General features: G+C 41.8%; 1 protein-coding gene across 9 annotated transcripts in view; it reads right to left on the reverse strand.

Moving 5' to 3' along the window:
* Positions 1 to 6: 6 nt before the first annotated feature.
* Positions 7 to 25,737, reverse strand: part of CAPS2 (calcyphosine 2) — a 96,962-nt gene continuing 71,231 nt past the window's right edge. For 7 of the 9 annotated variants that reach the window (XM_034771676.1, XM_034771670.1, XM_034771686.1 and 4 more), the window contains 8 exons: positions 24,951 to 25,046; positions 24,748 to 24,841; positions 23,483 to 23,598; positions 12,216 to 12,292; positions 11,149 to 11,303; positions 7,884 to 8,003; positions 6,558 to 6,654; positions 7 to 1,848 (listed from right to left, as the gene is read on the reverse strand). In XM_034771676.1, coding sequence (XP_034627567.1) covers positions 1,673 to 1,848; positions 6,558 to 6,654; positions 7,884 to 8,003; positions 11,149 to 11,303; positions 12,216 to 12,292; positions 23,483 to 23,598; positions 24,748 to 24,841; positions 24,951 to 25,046 — 931 coding nt within the window. In that variant the 3' untranslated portion in view covers positions 7 to 1,672. Of the gene's footprint in view, positions 1,849 to 6,557; positions 6,655 to 7,883; positions 8,004 to 11,148; positions 11,304 to 12,215; positions 12,293 to 18,855; positions 19,383 to 20,057; positions 20,323 to 22,151; positions 22,234 to 23,482; positions 23,599 to 24,747; positions 24,842 to 24,950; positions 25,047 to 25,737 lie in introns of those variants that run through there. The other 2 variants (XM_034771700.1, XR_004645863.1) reach the window with 2 other exon arrangements.

The raw sequence follows: 25,737 nt of genomic DNA on the forward strand, positions 1-25,737 counted from the left end.
AGTGAGGGACAATTACATAAGAGTTAAGAGGTAAACATAAGCTACGTAAGACATGGTTAAATAGGAAATGGTTAAAATAAACAAAAATCAGAAACAGAACATTAAAAATATGAAAACGGAAAGTTAAACACAAATAGTAAATACAGCAGGAAGAGATGTTAAAAATGAGCAAGGGTTCAAAATGAGCAACGGCAACAAGAAACTAACAATCAGAAGGCAAGGGGGCATGAGTTTAAAAAAAAAATAGGTAAAGGAAAAGGTAATACAGATAGAATAAACCAGCCTGACAAAGAGATTTACTAAAGTCCAACAAATCTCAAGGTCGTCCTCAAATTCCTGTGAGCAACAAGTTTTGTCTAACAGAGGAAACTTGTTTTTATCCACAGAACACAAGACAGATCATAAATCAAAATGCAATCAGACAAGTACAAGGCAAATTACATTTTAACAGCACAAGACTGAGCATATATAGTCTGATTCCAAATTGGCCCTAGTGTTAAAGGTATCTTTCACCAAGATTATTATGAAATATAATTAGAAAAAAAAAATCAATAAGGCATTTTCCATTTCTTAATACAATGACTCTTTCAGGATTCACAAAATATACTTTATTAAAAGGCACAACTGATTAAATATTTACAGTAGTAAGGAAAATTTAAGCGGGGTGTAGACTAGAAATTTAATTTTTATAGTTGTGATTGCTGCTTTCTTAGAAAGGTTAAGAAAAACCTATCAGTTTGGATTAAGGAGTTTACTGTTAAGGTTCCACCAAAAATAAATCATAGCAGCAGAACATATGCAAGTCACACATCTAGAAAGAGTAAATCTATTATTTGTTTGTAAAAAACAATTCAGCAAAAGGTTGTAGAGCCTGAAGCACATTACAGGCCCTGGAACACATTTCTACAAACTAAAGACAAGTATGCAAAGTATATCCAAACGCCAGTCGAAAGCATCTCATTAAAATCTTTGGAGAGCCTGCGGTTCAATCTACTGTGTCTGATGAAGATCAGTAAATATATTCAGAACAAGCTATATTTTGCTCTGAAAATTAGAACATTAAGGAGGTATGCAATGTTCTTAATTTTCTATGCATTTTTAGTATTGTGAGTCTCTCCCCAACTCGGGGGAGATGAAAGGGATGACTTGCATCCTTCTCATCAACGTAAGAGCCAAGCAGTATCTGGCCCTACGCATTTCATAAAGCAAATGTCCTCTTTTATGAGCAACACATTTTAGAGAAAAAACACTGTATTCATATATAATATATATAGTCAAATCTAAAGCATCTCAACAATACATCATACAACTGGTACTTATGATTCATAGTAAGTTTTCTCATGCATGTATCCTTTCACCTATGTTTGTATTCTAGATTCCTGTTTTTAAAATAAGCTACAGTATTTTAATGAGACAAATGATCCTACTGCCAGATGGACGTGCATAAAGCTATTACAAATTTTACAGTTTAATAAAACACAAAATTTACATGAAAGAAATGTTAAAAGGGAGCTTTATGTATAACTTATATACCATTCTGAAAATTTACACTCAAATATTTTCAGACTATTAAAACAAATTTGAAAAGTAACTCATATCAAGAATAAATCCTCACTTAATTTACACCACATTTGAAGTGGGGTTTTTATGACATTCCATATATTCTTCAGTTCTAAATTCCCCAAGCATTCCTTAAAATATTAACAAAATCTTCATCATCCATGATTCCAATACTTAATCCTTCATAGTAATCTTCAAACTCACAATATGACACTTCACTGGAATTGATGCAGGCATCCTCTAGTGTTTCTAGAAATGAAGATTTAATTTCTTCCTCTGTGGTAACACCTGTTAAAATATTATTTGCCATTAAACACATTCTCAGGAACACTCAATATACAGCATTTGATATATTTAGGGAAAAATAAACTTTTTAAATTGTGTTTGTGAAGATTTTTTCCTTTAGGAAACTACAAAATTTTGATTTAAAAATGTATTTGTCAAAAGAAATGACTGCTGTCTTTACTTTTAACCAGAATTTAGTTTACTATACATGGGTAATGCAATCTGAATAGTGGCGATTTATTTTCACTTGGTTTAGGCTACTAGAACTGTCTCATCTTCATAACATAGGACATCTCATCACATTTAGCAGCAGCAGCACCATCACCACCTCCTCAATACATCAGTCCAAAACAGATTTAAATGGATAGTGAGATCAGAGGCTTCTTCAAAGGACTCCAAAACAGAATGATGCAGTATGTAGCACACTTCTGAATTACTGAAAGTTTAATCTTTGTGATTAAGTGAATGTGGTTTAGTGGAATACAAATTCAGAGTTCTAGAAACATCTTAGGAAATAAAGTTTGCATTCTAAATCAGTTTTGGGATTACAACACACGAAGTAATTTCTTCTTGATCAAGATTACATCCAAAATTACTTTTTGCATAGAAAAGAAAAGAAAAATTAATGGAGATATCCCATCTCCTAGAACTGGAAGGGACCTTGAAGGTCATCAAGTCCAGCCCCCTGCCTTCACTAGCAGGACCAAGTACTGATTTTGCCCCAGATCCCCAAGTGGCCCCCTCAAGGACTGAACTCACAACCCTGGGTTTAGCAGGCCAATGCTCAAACCACTGAGCTACCCCTCCCCCCAGACTGCTACCCAGGCACCAGTGAGAGAAGATACAATCTGAATGGATTACCACCCCCGAAGTGAAATTCTGGCTCCACTGATTTCAAAGGAGCCAGGATTTCACCCTGAGAGTCCCTGGTCTAAATATGAGGCCAGTCAGTAATTCCCCTAACTACAGAATTCTTAGCAGTTAGAGAATCTTATAAGACATCTACCATGATACCCGTTCAATGCCAATACTATCCCATAGCTTTCCTTGGTTAGTTCTTTTTAGGATCAAGAAGGAAAAATACTCCAACCAACCACCTAACAATAAATAATGTTAAATAGAAAAATACTCCAATATGCAAGTTGAATAGTAGAAATTACTCTGTAGAAGAGCAAATGGGTGGTAGTCCACTCAAGTATATCTCAAAAACTAAGAATTATACTTAAGTAATAGTCCTCTCTCCAAAGATGCCACCTCCCTCCTTGGGCTAGCTATTCCTTAAGCCTTTGCGCAGGGCTCACCTTCTCTTCCGGCAGGTGTTTCAGAGTGGTTCTTTTCCTCTTAGTTTTAGGTTATCAACCTGCCACACTAGGTGGCGAACTGAATGTATAAGAGAGGCTCAGGCCCTCCCTCTACTTCAGGCTCCTGGACCCCTAAATTGTGCAGAATCTGTCCCCATTACTGTAAACTCTGGTATGCTTCACTTTCCCCCAGGCCACTTTCTAACTTAGGAGAGTCCCTTGCAGAATCCATTCCTGACAACCTCCCAATAAGGAGCCACCAACAGGCTTCTGCAGAAAAAACTTATTTCCATCCCCAAATCTGCAGCCACCCAAGGTTTCTGTAATGGAAAGGAACTGCTTAGGTGAGATAGGCGTAGATGACTCTAGTAGGCAATTCAGATCTCTTGCTGTAGAGGAAGGCAAAAAACAAATCCAAGGTCGCTGCCAATCTGACTTGGAGGAAAATTACTTCCCATTCCCAAAGCTGGTTAGGAGTTTCACCCTGAGCATGTGAGCAGGGCACACCAGCCAGGCATTTCAGAAAGAGGATTCCCTCTATCACCTCAGAACACTGTTCCACCCCATCAGCTATCCCATCTCCAGCTGTGGCCAATCTCTACTGCTTCAGAGGAAGGTGACAAAAAAACCCAGAATACATTTGGCCAATTGTGCTTTAGGGAAAAGCATTGCTTCCTAACCCCTGCAGCCAACCAGCTGAAGCCCTGAAGCATAAGATTTGATTAGTCATTATCTTAGTGCAGAGCTGCCACTGTTATGAGCATGATGAGGTCAATGCAGGCCATCTTGTTCTCCCCACAGCTCATGAAGGGGATAAAGAGGAAAATTCACAGATTCCAAGGGAAGAAGGGACCACATGACTATCCAACCTGTGCATACAGAGGCCACAGAATTTGTCCCAAAAGCTGGATTAAGGCATAAATTTTAGAAAGATCTCTAAACTTGTTTTAAACAGTCCAAGCAATGGTGAATTCCACCACTCACCCTCCCACCCAAGTACGCTCTTCCAATGTGTAAATACCCTCACTGCTAGTAAACTGCCTCATATTTCAAGGTTGAATTTTTAACTTCAGCTTCCAAACACTGGATTCTTGCTATGCCTTTTTCAGCAAGGTTGAAAAGCCCCCACTATCATATAGTCTCTCTTATACACAGTGATAGAGTCACCTCTCAATTTTCTCAATAAGATAAATAAGTTGAGCTCCTTAAGGCTTCTATTGTAAGGCATGTTTTCCAGTCCCTAGGTCATTTGTATGGCCCTCTTTTGAACTCTCTCCAGAATCTTCACATCTTTCTTGAAGTGTGGACATCTGAACAGTTTTCCAGCAGCCATCTTACCAATGCTGTGTACTTCCCTGCTTCTATTACATAGTCCCCTTTTTAATACACCCAGTTTTTTAGAACTATGAAATAATTTGAACAAAGTTGTTTGAACACTTCTTTTGGAAGTAACAGGCTTGAAGTTCCTCAAATGTTGAAATATTTTTTTCATGCAGCTTGAATTTATTCAATTAATCTTAAGTCCTAAAGCAGTCCCTTGGAAAATTTCCTGTCTCTTTCATAAAAGGGACTGAGTGATTCTACTCAACAGTGCTATGACAGGGGGCAAAAGAATAACTTTAATATTTGGGAATGCTCCAGGCTTTATGCACTTTGGAAACAACTCAGTTATTTACAAAAAACAAACAAATAGAAAACCCACTGATTTTTGCGAAGGCTGGAATTTATTCTGAGTTTTTAGATACAATCTAGAGATGGATAGACTATGATAGTCTTATAAACTACACAAAATATTTCAAAGTGCTAGGAAATATTACTGATAAAAATAATCCAATATTAATTTGTTCTATGGAAGTGTGTTCTTGAAATTAGATTTCTTCTATGATTTAAAGTCTTTTTCCTTCAACATTAGATTTAAACATTGTAAATTCTGTTTTATAGCCCTGAAAAGAAAATAGGCTACAAACTGTAAAAATACCTCAAATTGTAAAGGATTAGCGAACTCCATACCCCAGAAAAATATTAATTGTTTATTCAGAAGGTAGCTTATATCCTGGATACATTTAGAGCTTGTGTCTATGGCAATTCAGTGCACAGCAAGCCGGGGTATAAATCTACTGCTCACAAGCCTGTCATGCACTAAGTGCTCCTGTGGACCTGCTGCTTTGCACTAAAGCTTCCATAGTGCATTTTTTATCATGGCTTCAAACTCTCTCTAATGTATCCACATCTTTCTTAAAGTGTGACGCCCAGAACTGGACACAGTACTCCCGTTGAGGCCTCACTAGTACCGAGCAGAGTAGGACAATTACCTCCCATAACTCGATAGGACACTCCTGTTAATACACCCCAGAAAGTATAAGCCTTTTTCACAAGTTCATCACATTGTTGACTTATTTAATTTGTGATCCACTATAATCATTAGATCATTTTCAGCACTACTCGCACCTACCCAGTTATTCCCCATTTTGTAGTTGTGCATTTGATTTTTCCATTCTTAAATGTACTGAATTTCATCTTACGGATTTCAGACTAATTCTTCAATTTGTCAAGGTCATTTTGAATTCTAATTCTGTTCTCCCAAGCGCTTGCAACACCTCCCAGCTTGGTGCCACCTGCAAACTTTAGAAGCATACTCTCCACTCCATTATCCAAGTAATTAATGGAAATATCAAATAGTATCAGAACCAAGACCGACTCTTGCAGGATCCCACTAGATACACCTTTCCCAGTTCGACAGTAAACCATTGATAACTATTCTTTGAGTACGGTCTTTCAACCAGTAGTGCACCTACATTTAGTAATTTCATATAGACCACATTTCCCTAGTTTGCTTATGAGAATATCATGTGGGACTGTATCAAAAGCGTTACTAAAAATCAAGATACATCATGCCTACTGCTTCATCCTTATCTCCTGTGCCAATAACCCTGTGAAAGAAGGAAATTAGGTTGGTTTGGCATGATTTGTTTAACAAATCCATGCTGGCTATTTCTTATAACCCTATTACCTTGAGGGTGCTTGTACACTGATTGTTTAACAATTTGGTCCAGTATCTATCCAGGTATTGAAGTTAGTCTGATGGTCTAGAATTCCCTGGTCAGTTCTAATAAGACAGACCAATTACAGGTGACCACAGGATCATAGAAGTGCAGGACTGGAAGGGACCTCAATAGATTATCTAGTCCACTCCCCTGCATTTATTCAGGACTAAGTAGTAACTAGACCTTTCCTAACTGGTGTTTGTCTAGGTGTTTTGACCAGAGGACAAAATAATTCTAATTAACAACCTCAAGTCCAAGCCACTAGGAAACACAGCTCATAATAATAGCAACAATTCACAGGTACTGTATATCTGCTAACAAATAAGATCAGCTAGCTAATTAAAATATTTCTTTCTACATGAATTACCTGATAACACTTGAGAGTGTTTCTTGGCACAATAACATTTTCTGATATCTACCATAGGTACACTGCCAGTTTTGTTGAAATCAAGTTTCATATAAGCCTAAGCAAAGATAAAAAGGAAATGTGGTACAGAAGTTAGCAGAAATTATGACATGAATGTATTTAATTACATCAGATATTTTTATGTCCAATATAACAGATTTGCATTTAGACTGAAATACTTACATATTTTACATGAGCAATCTCAGTCTGCAATTTAGTCAGAAAACTGACTCAAAACATTGTGGGATTCCATAGTTACTTTTTCTCAATGACTTCTATATAAAATGTAAACATCTTTTTTCCCCCCACTAATACTACAAATTCAACCTAGGATCTGAAATCAAGCGGTGTTCTCTCTGCCTTTTGCAACAACAGTAAAAGATTCTGTAATCAGTTCTTAATTGACAACTAGTTATACGGGGCAGAAAAAGAATTCAGTTAAATTTCCCGTAATCGTATTGCATGGACACTACTAGCAGGAGTAATTCAATATTTATTTCAATGGCATTACTCACAGAGCGTTATTCTCTCAATATAAGACTCAATATAAGACTGGGAAAAACAGGTCCTCTAGGAATAAAGATACCAAAAAGCAGGGCATTGTTCTTAGTATTTAACAACTTCCAGTCACTACAATATGGGATGGATTCTAACAAGGGTCCTAGAAAACGAAAGGCTCCACATTACATTACCAATCCCTTCATCTATCCAGTTTTCATACATGTATCATCTTACAAAATAGTACTTTAAATAAATAACAATGATATCTTGCTCTCACACAGTGCTTTTCAATTGTAGATCTCAAATGGTTATAAAAGAGGTCAGTGTCATTATCCCCATTTGACAGAAGGGGAAATTGAGGCACGCAGCTGACATGACTTGCCCAAAATCAACCAACAGGATTATGGTAGAACCGGGACTGGAAGGTAGCTCTTCTGAATCCCAGTCCAGTGAACAATCCACTAGACTGCACTGTAAGAATGGGTAAGTATAGGAAGCACGCTAATAACTCATGAAATAATGGGAAAATTTTGATGCCAGTTGTAGAAATCAAAACTGGGTAAATCCACACAAGCAAAGCAGATGCAGCCTTTTAATCTACATTTAGATTAGTTTAACAAACCAGCATGACATTCTTAGATGCCTAAATTTCAGATTCGCAACTTAACAAAAACAAAAAAATCAAAACTGTAATATATTATTGATCAAAAACAGGCATTCAACAATTTCAGATTTTTTTCATGTATATTGTTACTTCCATATTTAGAATAATTAAAACAAACTTACTTTTCTAACAAATGCTTTTCGATACTCATTCATTTCCCCAATAATGGCGCGAGTGAACTCCCCATAATCGACTTTATCACTACAGTTGTCATCAAGAATAAGCCACAAAGCTTCAAAATCCTGCAATTTAAAAGAGTGACTTTCCAAAGTTACCTCTTACAAGACCAGTCTGAACATAAGCTAGTCAGCTCTATATATAATAGATTATATTACAAATTAATAAGAGAATCACATTATTAAGGAAAGACTGCAACTGCATTCACCAAAATACGAACAATTATGTAAGACAGACCGACCGCTGGTAGTTAATGCAAGGACTAAGGGCTTGATCCCATCCTCTAGGACATGGGAGGGCAAACTACGGTCTGCGGGCTGGATCCGGCCCATCAGAGCTTTCAATCCGGCCTGTGGGATTGCTAGCACCGTGGCGCAGTGGGACTAAGGCAGGCTCCCTGCCTGCCCTGGCCCTGCGTTGCTCCCGGAAACAGCTGGCACCATGTCCCTGCGGCCCCTGGGGGAGGGAGGTGCAGAGGGCTCCATGTGCTGCCCCTGCCTGCAGGCATCACCCCCACAGCTCCCATTGGCCAGGAATCGAGAACTGCAGCCAATGGGAGCTTTGGGGGTGGCACCTCCAGGCGAGGGTGGCGCACGGTGAAGCCTCCTGCCCTACCCCACCCCCAGGAGCCACTGCTGGACATGCTGGCTTCTTCCAGGAGTGGAGCAGGGCCAGGGCAGGCAGGGAGCCTGCCTTAGCCCCACTGTGCACCACTGTCACCCCGGAGCCACTCCAGGTAAGCGGCGCCAGGCCAGAGTCCACACCCCGAATCCCTCCTGCACCCCGCACCCCAACCCTCTGCCCTGAGCCCCTGCCACACCCCTCTTGTACCCCAGCCCCTTGCCCTGAGCCCCTTCCTGCATACCGCACCCTCTCCCACACCCTGCACTCCCTCCCGCACCCCAACCCTCTTCCCTGAGTCCCCTCCTGCACCCTGCACCCCTCCTGCACCCCAACCCCTTGCCCTGAGCCCCTTCCTGCACACCGCACCCCCTCCCACACCCCAACCCCCTGCCCCAGCCCTACATTCATGGCCCTGCATACAATTTCCCCACCCAGTTGTGGCCCTCGGGCCAAAAAGTTTGCCCACCCCTGCTCTAGGAGGGTATCAAACCCTCTGAAATTCCCAAAGTTTACTGAGAACCCATAAAGGCTTTAAAACCTATGCCACTGCTATTTAGGAGGCAAATAAATCCCACTTCTCCTATAGCAGAGATGCAGCAAAATCATGCCCCACAGAATTTTTTGGGACTAAATAACCATTTGATAAACTGTCTTTACTCAATCTCAGAACCCAGCATTTCCTGCTGCAAGAAATCATCTTATTTTACAGAGAAGTTCATTTAAATCCATCTCCCCTCAACGTCAACAAAAACAAACCAAGAGCAGCAACAGAAACAATACTCTTTCCAAGAATTCAGGCCAGTAACACAAACAACAGTCATGGGAGCACTAATGGCAACCAGAGCCACCACATATGATTGACCCCTGCCCTTCCTGGATTGTAAGAGAGTAGAGAATTCCTGAGATCCTTAACTAACAGCTTGTCAACATCTATTACTCCTAGGGAAATTCTGTGCCAAAAAAATTAAAATTATGCAACAAAAAATTTAAAATACTGTGCACAATATTTTAAAATTCTGCAAAAATGTGCATATTTTATTTGTAAAAATAACACAATATAATCACACCAGTTTCAATTATTTTTGGTCATTTATTTCAAAATACCTGTCAGCAAGTATGTCTGTAACAATACAGACAACAAAAAAGATTCAGGAAACGTTTTTTGACAAATAGATTTCTTCCTAGGCATATTAATACAGAACTCTGAGTAATAATTCATTTAAACTATAATACAAAACCGTATTTCCCGCACCCCTCCGAAGCAGTGCACAGGCTTGGGGGAGTCAAGTAAATTGCTGTGAAGGAGTCTGGGTATGAACTTGAAGGGTTGTTGGGTGTGGGTGGGAAAAGTATGGAACAGGGTTTTTTTGGGGGGGGGTGGGGAGGGATTGTTAGGAAGCTTCCCCCATGCAGACCCCGGCTGACCCCAGCCTCTCCCATTCAGTCAGACACATCTGCCCTTTTCCCCATGTGTTCCTGCACCTCATGTGTCCTTGCACCCCCTGTCAACGTGTCCCTCCATCCCCACTCAGACACCCACTCCCCCCATCCCCATTTGGCCCTGCACCTCCTCCCCATCCCAATGTGGCTCTGTACCCCTCCCCCATCCCCATGTGTCTGTGCCCCCACCCAGCCGCTCCCCATCCCTACATGTCCCTGTACCCCCTCCCCAACTTCATGTGTCCCCACCCAGCCACTCCTCTGTCCCTATGTGTCCCTGTCCGCCCTCCCCGTCCCCATGTGTCTGTGCCCCCACCCACTGTCCCTATGTAGCTCTGCACCCCTTCCCCATCACCATGTGGCCCTGCACTTCACTGCCCTCTGTGCCTCCACTCCCATTCAGCCCCTGCCCCAGTCTATCTTCCCTCATTAGCCCTTATGAGCCCCTGTCTGACCCCCACAGCACCCCACACTGTCTGTCTCTCCATTTTCTCTAAATGACCTGGCCCACTGCAAAGAAGGCAGGCCTCTTTCTCTTCCGTCACTGGCAAGGAGCTGCTGCTTTGTTCTATCAACACACAGCCCTCTGGTGGGCAAAAGGCGGAACTGCGCAAAAAATTAAAAATATACAGGACTCAATTATGCACATGCACAGTAGTGCAGAATTCCCCCAGGAGTAATCTATTTTGGCAATGGGAATCTACCACCCAATATAATACATGCAATAGTCTAGATTGCAATAAAGAAACTATAAATTAAGGGTACAGAAAACAAACAACCAATCAGTCAGTAACCTTTTTTTAAGTAAGTTTCTCCTACCCTACCTATCAGCTGGAAGTATACTAGCCCTCTCTCAATTAGGCCCCAGGATTATTTTTTTAACATTATTTTAAAGGAGACTTAAAGGAAAAAAAAATTGGGTTGTGCCCTTTCTGCTTCATTATGGTATTTAAAGAAGCCTGACTGTTACTTTTTTAAAAGGGTTTCATGTGAGACTGAAAGCAGACGCACCAAAAAACACAAAAAAAGCAGCAAATATAGTTATCAAACTGCAGATTTAAATGAAGGCAAGTAGCGACTCCATAAACTTTTAGAGGACAATCGCTTTGGGATCACACTCTTGATTACAGTTGCATCAAGACTTACCTTTTCAGGCACTTCTAAATGAAATACTGTTAGAGCTTGTTTAAAGACTGCCTTAGAGAGAGCTCCATCACTCTTCTGATCCCGTTCTCGGAAGTATTTTCCTAATCCTGTTACAACACGAACTCCCCTTTTACTTAGCTTCTCTTTAAGTATACCTAAGGATCAGGAGAAATAAAAGAAACAAGGTTTACATGAAGATGTTTTGAAGGTGTTTTTCCAAAAAACTCCCATTTACCACACTGCTAGTTAAACAGCACATTCATACAGCCAAGTTCCCTTGTTTTTGAAGTATAAGCGTTCTCAACACTGTACTGCAGTTTGGAATGCGAGATGTGAATAGCAGTGCACATCAAAATGCTGTGCTGTAAATCCCCTATGTGGACCCTATCAGCATGAACATAAAGGTTCCTACTTTGCATTAATGTATTCCTGTTTGAAGTGAATTATGTTAATGTGAAACAGTAAAGTCTTCTCTCCGAAAGTCTATCAATTGCAGTGTACAGATGAATTAAATCTTCCAGTGAACATGAATAAATGTGCCCTGACATCTTTATTTGTAAGCAAAATATTTAATATGCAGATGATGGAAATCTAGAACAAATCCAGTGTATTAAGAATGACCAAAAGAGCTATCCAACGTAAAGCTATTTTCTCAATGCTGTATCAGTGACAAATGGGCAAAATCTATTAAAATTCAGTGTCACATGAATGGGGTTCCATAACATTTCTTTCATACTTATGTCATTACTGAAAGCAACATTTTACACATTACATTTGTAACTAATCTACACATGAGCTTGTGCTGGGCTTTTCCTTTGTCAAAAAAAAAAATGAAAATTCTCAAAGAACACACATAGATTAAAGCACAAAGTGAAAGACATTTATGTTTGCATTCCTTTTCTCTGTTGTCTGATGCCAGTAGTATTAATTATTGTATTAACTTAAATATCTTGCTTGTGTTTATTTCTTTAAAAAAGAAAGAATTTAAAAAACTTGTTAGTGCTCTTTTAGATCAGTAGCAAAGACACTAACAAAAAATTAAACGTAATTGTGATAAGTATACAAACCTTGAACAACCCTGAAAACTCTGCTCTCATCAATCTCTTGCTGGGTAATGTCTTGCTTGATTCCCACAGAAGTAGTTCTAAAATTAATCAGTTCATAATGATAAAGTTACCTATATTACCAAAACAAAAAGATTGCTACCAAAAATATTCTGAACAGAAAAAAAACAAAACGTGATCCTTATATCACTCATCAGCACACTAACTGAGTGCCTGAACTTTAATAGATACTGGCACACAAAATGTTCTTGTGCGATAACAGTAGGATTGAGAAATTTCTTACCCGATAATCTTCTGTTAGCAGTTTCTCTCTTTCATCACTAATAAGAAACACTTCTCACCTGTGGAATTCAGCAGCAATGGTGTTGCTGGAGGCTCTAGTACTAAACCCCTCCCTTTAGCTTAGGCCACCAGATGAGTTTTTCCAAAGCTGTAGAAATACTCCAGCAATCAATTATTAGCATTAAGATGACAAACTGATATAATATATAAATAATCTTATGGTAATTATACATCTAGGTCTCCATTTAGAGAAAAAAATTCAATTTGTTACAACAAATTGTGTTATAGTCATTTACCAGACTGCTAGGGCAGGTTGAATAAGAAGAGATGCTGCTAAAGCAAGAAAAATTATCAGGTAAGAAATTTCTCACTCTGCTGAAGAGCTTCTCTCCTCATTCACCACTAATGGGAAGCAGTGAGCAATGAATCACAGAAATGGGGAGGCACGGGATAAGCAGAATTTTAATTATTATCAGAGTCAAATAATTAGCAGAAATACAAGACTCTCCATACAGAGCAAGAATTTTGTCATTTAAGGAATTATTTGGGAACAAACCCAGCAACACCTTCCTACCATTCTGCAGAGGAATGGAACTCTACTTTGCAAATCTTCCTCTGACAAGTCTCATACACTTTTCCCCATAATGCCACAATGGACCTGGTTGATGGAGTCCTGACTCCCCTTCATAGTTTCCCAGGTGCAGGATTTTAACATCTTGCCTGCAACAACTTTGAGGCCCTAAGCCTCTATCTTGGATAGAATGAAATGAACAAAGTACAACTGGGATGTGTAATTGACTGATTCTGAGCTGCCCTGTAATAACGTATTGATACTGTACATTGGCTTGGTTACTGAAATGCTTTCTGTATGACTATATTGTTTAACTCACTGGGGGTCAGTCTGGGATACAAGCAAGAAGGAGGAGATGGCTCCTGACAGCAATCCACCCATCAACTGACGGGTTAGAGTTGTTAAGGGCCAATGCCAGAACTGTTATTTTTGATTATATTAGTATTGACTATCTCAGTCTCCAGATGACCTACAAAACTGGTTCTGACTAGGAACAACCAAAGACCCAACTAACACAGAACAAAAAAAAAAAAAATCTCTGGCAGGATTTAAAGGGGCAGTCTCTCAAGAAAAAGCCAGCAGCTGTTCAGGGGAATCTAGCAGACACAGGAACCTGCCATGGGTGTTTGAAAGTTATGTCTCCCTTGGTTACCATCAGCAGATGGCAAGATAGATGTGTGTAGGCTGCTTTAAAACCTTTTTTCCTTCAGTACTTTGTTTCTACTGCTAAATAAACAATACATTTATTTTAAGAAGTCTGTGTGGTCACTATTTACTTCTGGCTGCAGACTCCCAAACTCAGTAGGAATTGCAGGGTAACAACAGTTGATACACAAGGTACCATAGCCCAAACCTGACTAAAAGCAGGAGAATTGCAAAATTCCACCCTGGGGTGGGTAAAGGCTCTAGAGGGTGAGCTCACAGAGACAATCAAGGGAACAGAAGTGCAGTTAGTCCTGTAACCCTAATGCCCATTTATGCTTCAACATTCAGAGGTGCTAAGCACTGCAACAAAATGATAGAAGAATCATTTCACAGGAATTGTGGAAAGAACAATGTACTCTGAACGAAAGGTTTCTGGAGCTAAAAGAATCACCTTTTCCTACAACAATAGTAGAGTTGTTCTTGAATGGACAGAGGAATGAATTCCAAACTCAGTCTTTTGGACCAAATGTCATCTAGAAAGCCCTGCCACTTGTCTAATCTGTCATTCTGATGAATCTTGACACCTGATGATACTCAAATGGGGAGACCACCTAAAGAACAATGCTAGAACTGTTACCCCCTTTTCTATGGTTACAGGACTCTAATCAACCAAACTGGAGAAACTCTAGTGTGGCTGAGATCACCAGAATTGTGTGGTTATTATTATAACTTGTATTATGGTAATATATGGACACCAGGGCCCCATTGTGTTGGGCATTGTATAAATAAAGAGCCAATCCCTGCCCCAAAGAGCTTTCTGTTTCCCCTCACACCAGAAACATAATTTGACCAGATCAATTAATGAAATTTCCTGGTTGAGTTCTGTCTGGATACCAAAAAAGTACTGATGAGACTAATGCAAGAAATCCCACTTAACTACACATCTTTTCTGATGCCCAGGCTGTTAATATAGGTTGCCCAGGACCATATGAAGGAGAAGCCCTTGCATCAAGAAAAGTGTGTTTTTTGCAGATACAATGGAAGGGGGTGAAGGCACAACTTTGCAAACTGGACCACCTGCATGTGGCCCAGGAGTTGCAGACTGAGATTGCAGACTGAGGCAAAGATGGCTAGTTGTCTGAAAATGGTTAAGTAAGCAGGAATGTTCTTGACAGCATGGAATCTAACAGAGTCCCAATGAACTCTATTTTTGAGTGGAAGCCAAGATTGACTTTACGGTGTTTAGATGAGACCCAGACAGTCGAGCAAGTGCAGTGTGGTGCTAATTTGAGCAAGAACTTGCTCTCTGGATCTGCCCCTCAGTAACCAGTCATCCAGATACAGGAAGATGTAAAGCCCCTGTAATGATGACCATGCATTTGGTAAAAAACACAGAGGGCAGAAGATGGGCTGAATGGAAGCATTGTGTACTAAAAGTGGCATTCCGCCACAATGAACCAAAGGAACTTTCTGTGGCTTAGTAAAATCGCCATGTGAAAATAGGTGTCCTGAAGGTTAAGAGCAGCAAACAAGTCATTCTGAGACAATGCAGGGAGGATAATTGATGGAATGACCATTCAGAACCTCATGTACTGGATATATTTGTTGAGTCCACGAAGGCTGACAATGGATCTTACTCCTCCCTTGGATTTGGGTATTGGGAAGTACCAGGTATTCTGCCAGCACAGAGCAGACCTTCTTGAGGAGCAGTATCTCATGAGAGGGGTCACTGAAGAGGGATGGAGAGGAGCTAGATGGCATAACCCAATCTGATGATGCTTAGGACACAGCTGTTGGTAGTAATCAAGCCACAAATATTAAGAAAGTGGGCCAGCCTGTCCCCAAAGAAGTGAGATGAAGACAGAGAAGCAACTACTGGAACAGTGCTCTGGACCCAGGAGTTAAAATGGGAACTTGGAATGTGGACCGGTCAAACCCCAGGGGAGGGTATGTGGACTGGTCAAACCCCAAACTGCTTTCTCCTGTGGGATCTATCCCTCTTTCCGGGGATAGTTCCATTGCCTCGGAGGAGGGAAGAACATGCACTGTGGCTCCTGCTGTTGGTCACCATCGTGGCGCCTCTGCACTGCCAGCGTGTACACCCCCAATGACCACAGGTAGCCCTGCAGTCCTTGAAGAAGTGCAGTGTCTCATCAGTTTTGGCCAAGAACAGCATCTGGCTGTCGAAGGGCAAATCCTCAATAGCTTGCTGAACATTGGGCGTAATACGAGAAATATGCAATCAGCCCTCCTCATGACGACCGCAGAGAGCGTCATCCTGGCCAATGTGTCTGAGCCATCAAGCAGATTGCAAGGACATTTTAGCCACCAAACAGTCCTCATTGACAGAGATCCGAAATTCCTCCCGTGAGGCCTCAGGCAGCTGGTCTTGTCATACTTGGACAGCTAGGCTTGCTGGTTAGCAATTTGCATCTGTAAGGAAGAGGAGGTATAAATCTTTCTGCCCATCAGGTCCAATCGTTTAGAGTCCCTATCCTTGGGGGTGGACTTAAACCTGCCCTGCTGGACTCTGTCGTTCACCGCAGTTACAACTAGGGAATTTGGGGCCAGATAGAAATAAAACCCCATAAATCCCTGCACGGCAATGAAATAGCGCTTCCCCATGCACTTATCCACAGGCGGTACTGAAGCCAGGGTGTTCCAGAGGGCCTTAGCCAGTTCTAGGAGCACATCGTTGATAGGGAAGGTGACTCTCCCAGGAGAAGACAGCTGTAAAATGTCCACCCATTTGTGGGTATTCTCCTGTAAGAACTCAGCTTGGATACTGAGGGAAGCAGCTACACATCTCAAAAGGTCTTGGTACATCTTAAAAATCCTCCAGTACCAAAAGGGAGGATGAGTCAGGCAGCACAGCATCATCCGGAGATGAAGACAAGATCTTTAACTGAACCAAAGCTGGATCCTATTCCAGGGTTTATGGACCCAGACACGACAACTGTGGTGGCTCCACACAGATAAGGACCACCAGTGCCTGGGCCTGCGGTGGAAAGATGGTCACGACTGCAGACCTGGCCAGCAATCTGACTTTTGAGCGAGATGAGGAGTGTGACCTCCTTGACCAAGGAGCACCCCGTGGATTCCATGGGGGCCGCTGACATGGATAAGGCATTGGTAGCCAGTAGGCGCCGGGCCAGGGACCTCCGAATGCCCAGGAATACTGCAGAATGTGGGGAGGGTCGTGAACCGGATATAGGGTTCTGGGAGAGAGCCTCTGTGAGGAGAAAAGCCGCAAACACTTCCCTCATGGTGGAAAAGCAAAGGAGAAAGGGTTTAAAACTTCACTACTTGCTCATTAACAATATGAGCTGCTGCCTTACAAAGGGGACACTAGCTTTTGGGGAACCAAAGTCTCTGAAGTTTGCAAGACTTATCCCTGAGCAGGCTGTGAGGGGTTCTCCTCTCCAACAAAATCCTCATGCTCCTGATCAAGCCTCCCATGGTGGAGTCAGGCCATGTCTACACTACCAATCTGTGTCGACAAAAGTGATGTTGACACAATAAAAATCGCAATTTCATATTCACACTTGCTCCCTTTGTTGGTAGATCGCATCCACAGTGGGGCCACCATCATCGACAGTGTGAGCAATGCACTGTGGGTACCTATCCACAGTCCTCCTCTCGCTAGGTGTTGTGGGATGACGGAGCAGATTGCAGTGCATTTTGGGACAGTTCCAAATGTCCCATGATGCATTGCTTTCTGTCCCAGCACTCCATGGGCTTCCAGTTTTCTTTTGCAGCCTTTTCTCAATGGCCCTTCTTTGCTGTGTACCTCGGCATTTTTGTGAGAAGGGATGGATCCTGCACTGCTCTCCTTTGCTCTGTTGACTATCATGAAGACAGTGGAGTTAATCATGAAGTTCCTAACTGAAGAAGACTCGCAGGCACCCGACATTCTGCATGATATGGATAAGAGCAACCCTAGATTGCTTTTGGCATTCACAGAGCAGGTGCATAGGGTAGATCACCACTTTTGGGCTCGTGAAACAAGCACTGAATGATGGGATCGTATCGTCATGCAAGTGTGGGATGATAAGCAGTGGCTATAGAACTTTCAGATGCGGAAAGCCACCTTTCTGGAGCTGTGTTCGCTAGAGCTCGCCCCAGACCTGCAGGGCAAGGACACCAGAATGAGAGCTACCCTCTCGGTGGAGAAGCGTGTGGCAATTGCTGTGTGGAAGCTGGCAACTCCAGCTGACTGTTGGCATTAATGCAAGTGTGCAAGGCAATAAATCGCATCCTGCTACAAAGACCGTGACTCTGGGAAATGTGCGTGAAATAGTGGCTGGCTTTGCAGAAATGGGTTTCCCTAACTTTGGAGGGGCGATAGATGGCACTCCTATTCCAATTTTGGCACCAGACCACCTTGCGACAGAGTACATCAATAGGAAGTGGTACTTCTCCAGGGTGTTACAGGCACTTGTGGATCACTGTGGGTGTTTCACTGACATCCACGCAGGGTGGTCTGGGAAGGTGCATGACCCATGCATACTTGCCTGTACAGAAAGCTGCAAGCGTGGACATTCTTTCCTAACCAGAAGATTACTGTGGGAACTGTTGAAATGCCCATAGTGATCCTGGGGGACCCTGAGTACTCCTTACAGCCGTCACTCATGAAACCTTACACGGGACATCTGGACAGTAGTAAGGAATGGTTCAACTACAGGCTCAGAAGGTGCCGGATGACAATTATATGTGCCTTTGGCAGATTAAAGGTGTGCTGGCGATGCCTTTATGGCAGGTTGGACCTCACTGAGGATAATATTCCTAAAGTCATAGCCGCGTGCTGTATGTTGCATAATCTCTGTGAAGCTAAGGGTGAAAGGTTTGCTCAGGGGTGGAGTGCTGAGGAAGACCGCTTGGCCGCTGATTTTGAGCAGCCAGATACCAGGGCTGTCAGAGGAGCCCAGAGGGGAGCTATTCGAATCAGGGAGGCTTTGAGGCAGCACTTTGACAATGACAACTGGTAACATATCTCTGTATGAGTTGCTTCAATGTTACATGCCATGTAGTTTTCCTTGGAGGCAATGGTGACATTTGGGGCCTTATATTCCTGTAATAAAGTGATTACAATGTCTGTGCATGTATTGGCAGTGCCTGCAATCTCACCTTGTAGAAACAAAATAAAGATAATTTACTGTTGTGAAAGTCTGCTTTTATTGCACAAGAAACAGCCCACACAAACACACAGATGCTTGGCAGGAAAGGAGGAACCAGGGAAGGGCAAACTTTCACAGCTGTGAGTAGGTCCAGCTATCACTGTGAAAGTTGTCCGAGGGGGTGAAGTGAAGGGGAAACTGAGAAGTCCTGGAAGGTGGAAAGGAATGTGCAGCCAGAGTTGGGGGCGGGGGGGATGCAAAAGAGTTCTGAATGTGCTGCAGTGGAGGTCGAGCACTGATTTGCTCAGTCTGTGGCATTATTAAGGCTTTCAGCATCTGAGTTTGCTCCTCCATAATTTTTAGCATCCTTAACAAATGCATGGTTCCCTTTTCTGTCCTGCCATTTGGCTTCCCAGCACTCCTTTCATTCCCTTTTTTCAGCACTGGAGCACTGCAGGACCTCCTGGAACATGTCTTCTTTGCTGTGTCTTGGGCGTTTTCTTATCTGGTGGAGATGATCGGCTGGGATGTGTGGGGTGTTCCTGAAGGCCACATCTGGTGAAGCACAGAAGCAAGATTGTTAAATTCAGCATTGAAACATTTCCGTTAAATACATTTTTTGCAACATTGTCATCACTTTCTCACTGACCCTAGCCAAGCACACATCTCTGCGAACACCCAAAGCACGGTGAGTTTTGGTGGGCGGGGAGGGAGGGAGGGAGCGCGCTCCACATGGGGAAAAGAGCACACACTCTTTGCAAGGGTCATGGGGCAGCATTCTAGGGAACAAATTCTAAAATTCTCCCACACTTTTCCACAGGTGGGGGTAATTCTAGCAGACATCTCACTGTTAAGGGTAATCAGGAAAATGAGAGTACATCTACTCCATGCTTATGGCTTCCACCCTGCTCCCTATGCTGCTTGCCTATGTGCCGCTTTGGTCCCTGCACAAGTGACTGCAGAATGGCATTGGAAATTTTCCTACAATGGGGGAAGGAACAAAGCTGCTCTGCCACGGAACCTTCAGCAGAGGATTACTGAGTACTTCCAGGAAACTTTCCTGGAGATCTCTCTGAAGGATTCCCATGAGATCTTGGTGCGCATCAACACCCTGTTCCACCGCACTGATTAGCTACACAGGAAAATATCCAGCTCACAGAAACACAGCCAGCCTCCCACATTTCTATGCCCTAAACCCACCTCTGCACTACACAAGCCACAGCCTCTTACCAGGAGTCTCATCTCCTGCTTCTTGCTCATCAGAGAGCGACTGTTGAGACTGGCTAGACATCTCAGGTGTGAAGAACAGTTCCTGGCTGCCTGCCCCACCGGGCGACCCCGCCGGGAGCTGCACATTCTCATCTAACTCCACCTCTTCCTCAATAACTTCGTCCTCCAGGTTCGGTCCTCTTTCTGCCGCCTCCGTGCCCTCCAAAGTATCCATGGGGCTCTTGGCAATGGAGATGGGGTTGCCACCGAGGATAGCATCCAGCTCCTTACAGAACACCGGCAAGTCTTAGGTGAAGCACCTGAGGGATGATGGTTTGCCTCCCTCCCCTTATGGTATGCCTGCCTCAGCTCCTTTATTTTCGCTCTGCACTGCAGTGTGTCCCCATCATAGCTCTTCTCACACAAACTTCGAGAAATCTACCCATAGATATCCCAATTCCTTCGGCTCAAGCACAGCTGGGACTGCACAGCCTCCTCTCCCCATATACTGATCAGATCAACAGCTCTGCAGTGGTCCAAGCACTTGCTGCGATAACCCACCATGGTCACCTCGAAAGATGCGATGAGACCTCTCCACACCGAGCAAACAGAAAATGGAATTTAAAAAATTCCTGGGGCTTCTAAGGGGTGGATGGTTATCTATCTGGCTGCAGGGCAGTGGAGTTCAAATTGCTGACCTGAGTGATCAAGAAGGGCATTGTGGGACATCTCCTGGAGGCCAATGAAAGTGATGAAATGAAGCGTAGTGTCTACACTTGCACTTCATCAACAAAAATGTGGAGAGAAAAGACGTAAATCTCTCATGAGGGTGGATGTATTCTGTCGTCAAAATGGGGCATTCTCCCCGACAAAAGTCGCCTCGCAGTGTGTACACACTCACTGTTTGGGTCGACAAACGGCAGTTTTGGCGACAAAACTTGGTAGTGTAGACAAGGCCTCACAGTTTTGGGCAGAAGTCAAGGCCCTACATGCCTATCCAATGAAAAAGCCCCCATGTCCTGGCAGTCTGAGGGTCAGTGACTTATGGCAGCAGAGCACATCTCACCTAAAAAACTGCCTATAGCACCTCCTGGACTTGGCTTAATGCTTGCACTCTGCTGCCACACTAGCCCTTCTCTGAATTCCAAAGGTGGGAGGCATTACTATTAGTGATGAATGAGGAGAGAAGCTGTGCAGCAGAAAGAATATATTCATGAGGTGCAAAATGCCTTACGTGAGTTATCAACAATTAAACTCTTGTCCTCCATTTTGTGAAAACCTTGCTATAATTAGAAGGAAAAAATAGCTGTAAATATCATATCGATATACTGTATATTACTGGACACTACAATATACAGATAAGTTGTAAATTCTAGGGGCCTGTTTCTCATTTACAGTAAGGCCCCTTTACACCATGGCAGTGTAATGGGGCCCTAAAGTGGGTATTAGTGTAATTGAGAACAGGCTTTATATAGCTAGGCATTTTGATAGACAACATGAAATTTATAGCAATAGTCAATTAAGTTCTAATAAAGTCTTTAGATACTGAATGAATGTCTTAATTGTGGCATCGTTATTGCTTTGATAGGACAGGATGATTTAAATCTTTAAATATATACTATAGGCTAACATTGACTCTTCACCATAATTTCAGACAGCAAACTCCATGAAAGTACATCTTAAAATCACTTAATAGAATTAGAATTGTTCAGACCACACAGTAATGGAATCATAATCTTCAAACAAAATTATTTGTATATTGACAATGAAATCCAGAAACCCAAAGGAAGGCATTAAATGTACATGACAGTTTACTTTTGCAGAGATATTTAGCTGAGAGTCCAATTTACAAAATAATGTACATTCAATGATTAGCCATTCATCTAGCTGTTACAAAAGGGAAATAATTTTTTTTTTAAAGTTCCCTTATTTTAGTGTATGAAACAAGTGAATTTATCAAAGCCTATTTTGAAAGAATAAATGTAGGAATTCCCCTTCAAGAGAGGTTTTCCACTGTAGAAATATACTATATCTCTAAGCTGTATTACATTTCCATCCTGAATTTCACTGGGCATAAGGAAGAGAGGAAACAAAGAGAGAAAGGAGGAGTCCTACCTCACATCCACAGCCCACCCTCCTGCAGCAGCACCTCCTTGGGATGAGGAAATGCTGCTGCCCAGGTGGCTGAGTCTCCTTTCTGTGGGGAAGGGGAAAGATCCATGTACAGAGTTTCTCTTAAGGACACAACCAGTCATAGATTCATAGATTCATAGATTCTAGGACTGGAAGGGACCTCGAGAGGTCATCGAGTCCAGTCCCCTGCCCGCATGACAGGACCAAATACCGTCTAGACCATCCCTGATAGACATTTGTCCCTACATTCTTAGTGAAATGTATTAAGATTACTCACATTTCATTATGAAAAAGTTATAGATGTTTATTCAAGTTATCTTCTAAACCAGAAATGTCACTCACTGCCCATTAGGTACACTCCAAAGTCCACGGCCGGCGCTTCCACTAGGTGACCCTAGGCGGTCACCTAGGGCGGCAGGATGTGGGGAGCGGCATTTCGCCGCCCTTTGCGGAATTTCAGCAGCGAGGAGCTTCACTCACTCCGGGACCCACCACCGAAGTGCCCCGAAGACCTGGAGCGGAAGGACCCCCGCCGCCGAGAATGCAGCTTCAGAGGAGGAGCTGCCGCCGATTACTGTGGAGGAGCACTGCCGCCTAGGGCAGCAAAAACCCTGGCGCCGCTCCTGCCAAAGTCAGTGACTCAGTGGCAAAAAATATTAAATCCTCTAAGTGACATTCTTAGCCATTCTTTGCCACATTCAGCCATGCTGGTGAAGTCTGCAAAGGGCCAAATCTAGCCAAGATAGTCAAACCTTTATTAGTCTGCATTGACAAAGATGACAAGGACTAGAGAGAGACTACATGGTTACATTCTCTGGCTTTCAGGTTTCCCAACCTGGCACCATAAGAAATATCTTATTGTTAGGGAAATGCACCAGTTACATCGTATTCCTTTCTTTTCTTTCAGTTTTTTGGCTTTCTTTCCCTTAAGGTAGGAAGCGGAACGTTTATTCTTTCAAATGAAGTAATCAAAGCTATTACCATCAGAAAGATAGAAATCATATATTAAAACCTAATTTGTCTTTAAGTTCAAGTTCAGCACCAAAATGCAGAGAATAAGACCTTTAAGGAATAGAAATCTTTTATTTTACCACTGTTCTCTCCCCCCCAATAAACTGTTAAAGGCTCCTTTGTACGTTACTTCAAAACCATTCATTCAGATGTCTAGTGCTTCCTAATAAGAGCCTAAATGCAGAAACTTTTAGCAGCATGAATAAAATGTATTTGTTTAAAGCTTGTATATAAATTCTTCATTTGGGAAGATATTTGCAAAAAAGGAAAACTAATCAGAAAAGCTAGTCCATTGCACTTACTTTAGAATGTCAATTGCAGCTTCATCAATATTTGAGACACGAAGGGTAAGTATTGGGTTCTGTTTAATGCTTTCTGGAAGGCTAAGATTGCAACTCAGAAAAGTCAGGTTAGCACCCTGTAGGTAATAACAAATGAACGATTTACAAGCAAGCTGTATATTCTATAAAATATACTATACAAGAAAATTCATGAAGAACTAGAATTTTTAAAATTTTAACAGAAAAAAAGTGCTATTTTAGGATACAATTAGAATATGGCACACATTTCTAGTTCAGTATTGTAATTTAAAACACAAAACATGAGATTTTAAAAGTTAAGAGAATCAGTAAGTCAAATTCTATGCTAGCAGCTGTACTTATATGGAATGAACATGAATTCCCATCAGAATTTACATGTCTGCCACATACCTAATGAGATCTAACTCACAACTTTGTTCTCCTTGGTCATCAGGGCCCTCTTCCCTTTCACAGTTACTCACTTTTGTAACAATATAGGTTTACAAACCCTTTCCCAGCTGCAGCTTTGTGCCCTCTGGTGGAAAAAAGTAGAAAATGCAGCCTGTTTTGAGACTACCACTGACATCTCTAGTATTTGGCTGGGTGCTTTTATATAGGACATGGTCCAGACTAGAGCTGGGAGTGAAAGGGTTTTCCCATTCTGTAAAAATCTAAGATTTCAATGCATTTACTGTTTCACAATATAAAAAACAAAAACCTTTCAAAATTTTTGCAAAAAAAAAAAAATGAGAGCATCCATCCCAGAATAGTAGCCCAATGGTTAGGGCACTCATCTGGGATATGTGAAACCCCGGTTCAAGTCCCTGCTCTGCCTGATTTGGAGCAGGGACCTAAACCTGAGTCTCCCACATCGCAGCTGAATGCCCTAACCATTGGGCTATTGGCTATTCTGCGGGTCGATCTCCCTCAACATTCCATCCTAACCTGAGAAATCAGTTTCAAATAAACTTTCACTGAAATTGACATGTTTCCACAAAAAGTTTTGGTTTTGACAAACTGGCATTTTCCAACGAAAAATTAGTTAGTTGAAAATTCCTGACCATCTCTAGTCCAGACTCTTTAAGACTTAGGGCCTCAACCAAAGAAGGTGAAGTTAATGGAAAGACTTCCATTGACTGCAGCATACTTTGGATCAGTCCCTTGAATGCTAGATTAGAGTCATTGCTTCAGCCCAGAATTCAAACAACCCAAGTGGCATTTCCAAATCATCAGCAAAGTTGATATATTTTCAATAGAAAAATACTTACAACATAAAAGTCACTAAGATCATATTGTTGTCCTTTTCTTGGTCCATGCTGATGACTATAAACTCCTTTCTGAATGAAAGGTAAGGCATTTGTTCTGTGAGATGATTTAAAATAAATTTAAATAATTAAACTTGAAAGTAAATTATTCTGGATATATTCTGGAGAACTTTTTCTTGAGAATTTTTAACAGTTATTTATCCTACCTATTTTTTCCAAACTGTCGATATTCATATACAGTAAGAGATCTGTCATACATAAAAAAGAATCCAATCAGCTCTCTGCAAGCATCGCGCCCATTCCTACAACAGTAATTGAAAAGCAATATTAGAGTTTTGTAATCTATTTCAATGTAATCTATTTCAAACTGAAATGGGATGAGTATATCACTATTTTGAAATATGCATCTTTAGTAGCAGTTCAATGGCAAATGCCCTACAATATTATTATAATCATTATTTTAAGAATATTACTGGTTTTGATTGCTTTAGTTTAATTTGAAATATTGTTCAATGTAGCTTATGGATCCAGCCATATATCTAAATTAAATTTTAGGCTATTTGTCTAAAATGCTTTCCATAATCCACATTCAGAAAGAGTTTTCACAACTCAACCAACAGATTACATGTATTAGGACCAGCTATGTTCATCATGATCTCTGAAATTAATGGGCTGAATGCTCAGCTGCATCCAGAAAGCACTGGCTGCAGCAAAAGACATCAGAAAGGAGTCCTTTATGTAACCCTGATTCTTGGGTCAAATGAGACTCAGGGCTGTTCTAAACTATGTCAGCATATAACAGCCCCTTAAGAAAATTAAAATTACACATATGTCTGTAATGTACAATAGAGCCCTGCATTGGACTATTTTTAATCTCACTCCCACCCGCTCCTGCTATTATGGAGCAGGTCCTGTGGGACCTACGAGATCCCAGTCTCGCTGCAAGGCTCTACACTAGTTCCACACAGGGCTCTAATGTACATATTATAAGCA

This window comes from Trachemys scripta, chromosome 1, assembly GCF_013100865.1.
Source record: "Trachemys scripta elegans isolate TJP31775 chromosome 1, CAS_Tse_1.0, whole genome shotgun sequence".
Lineage (NCBI taxonomy): Eukaryota > Metazoa > Chordata > Testudines > Emydidae > Trachemys > Trachemys scripta.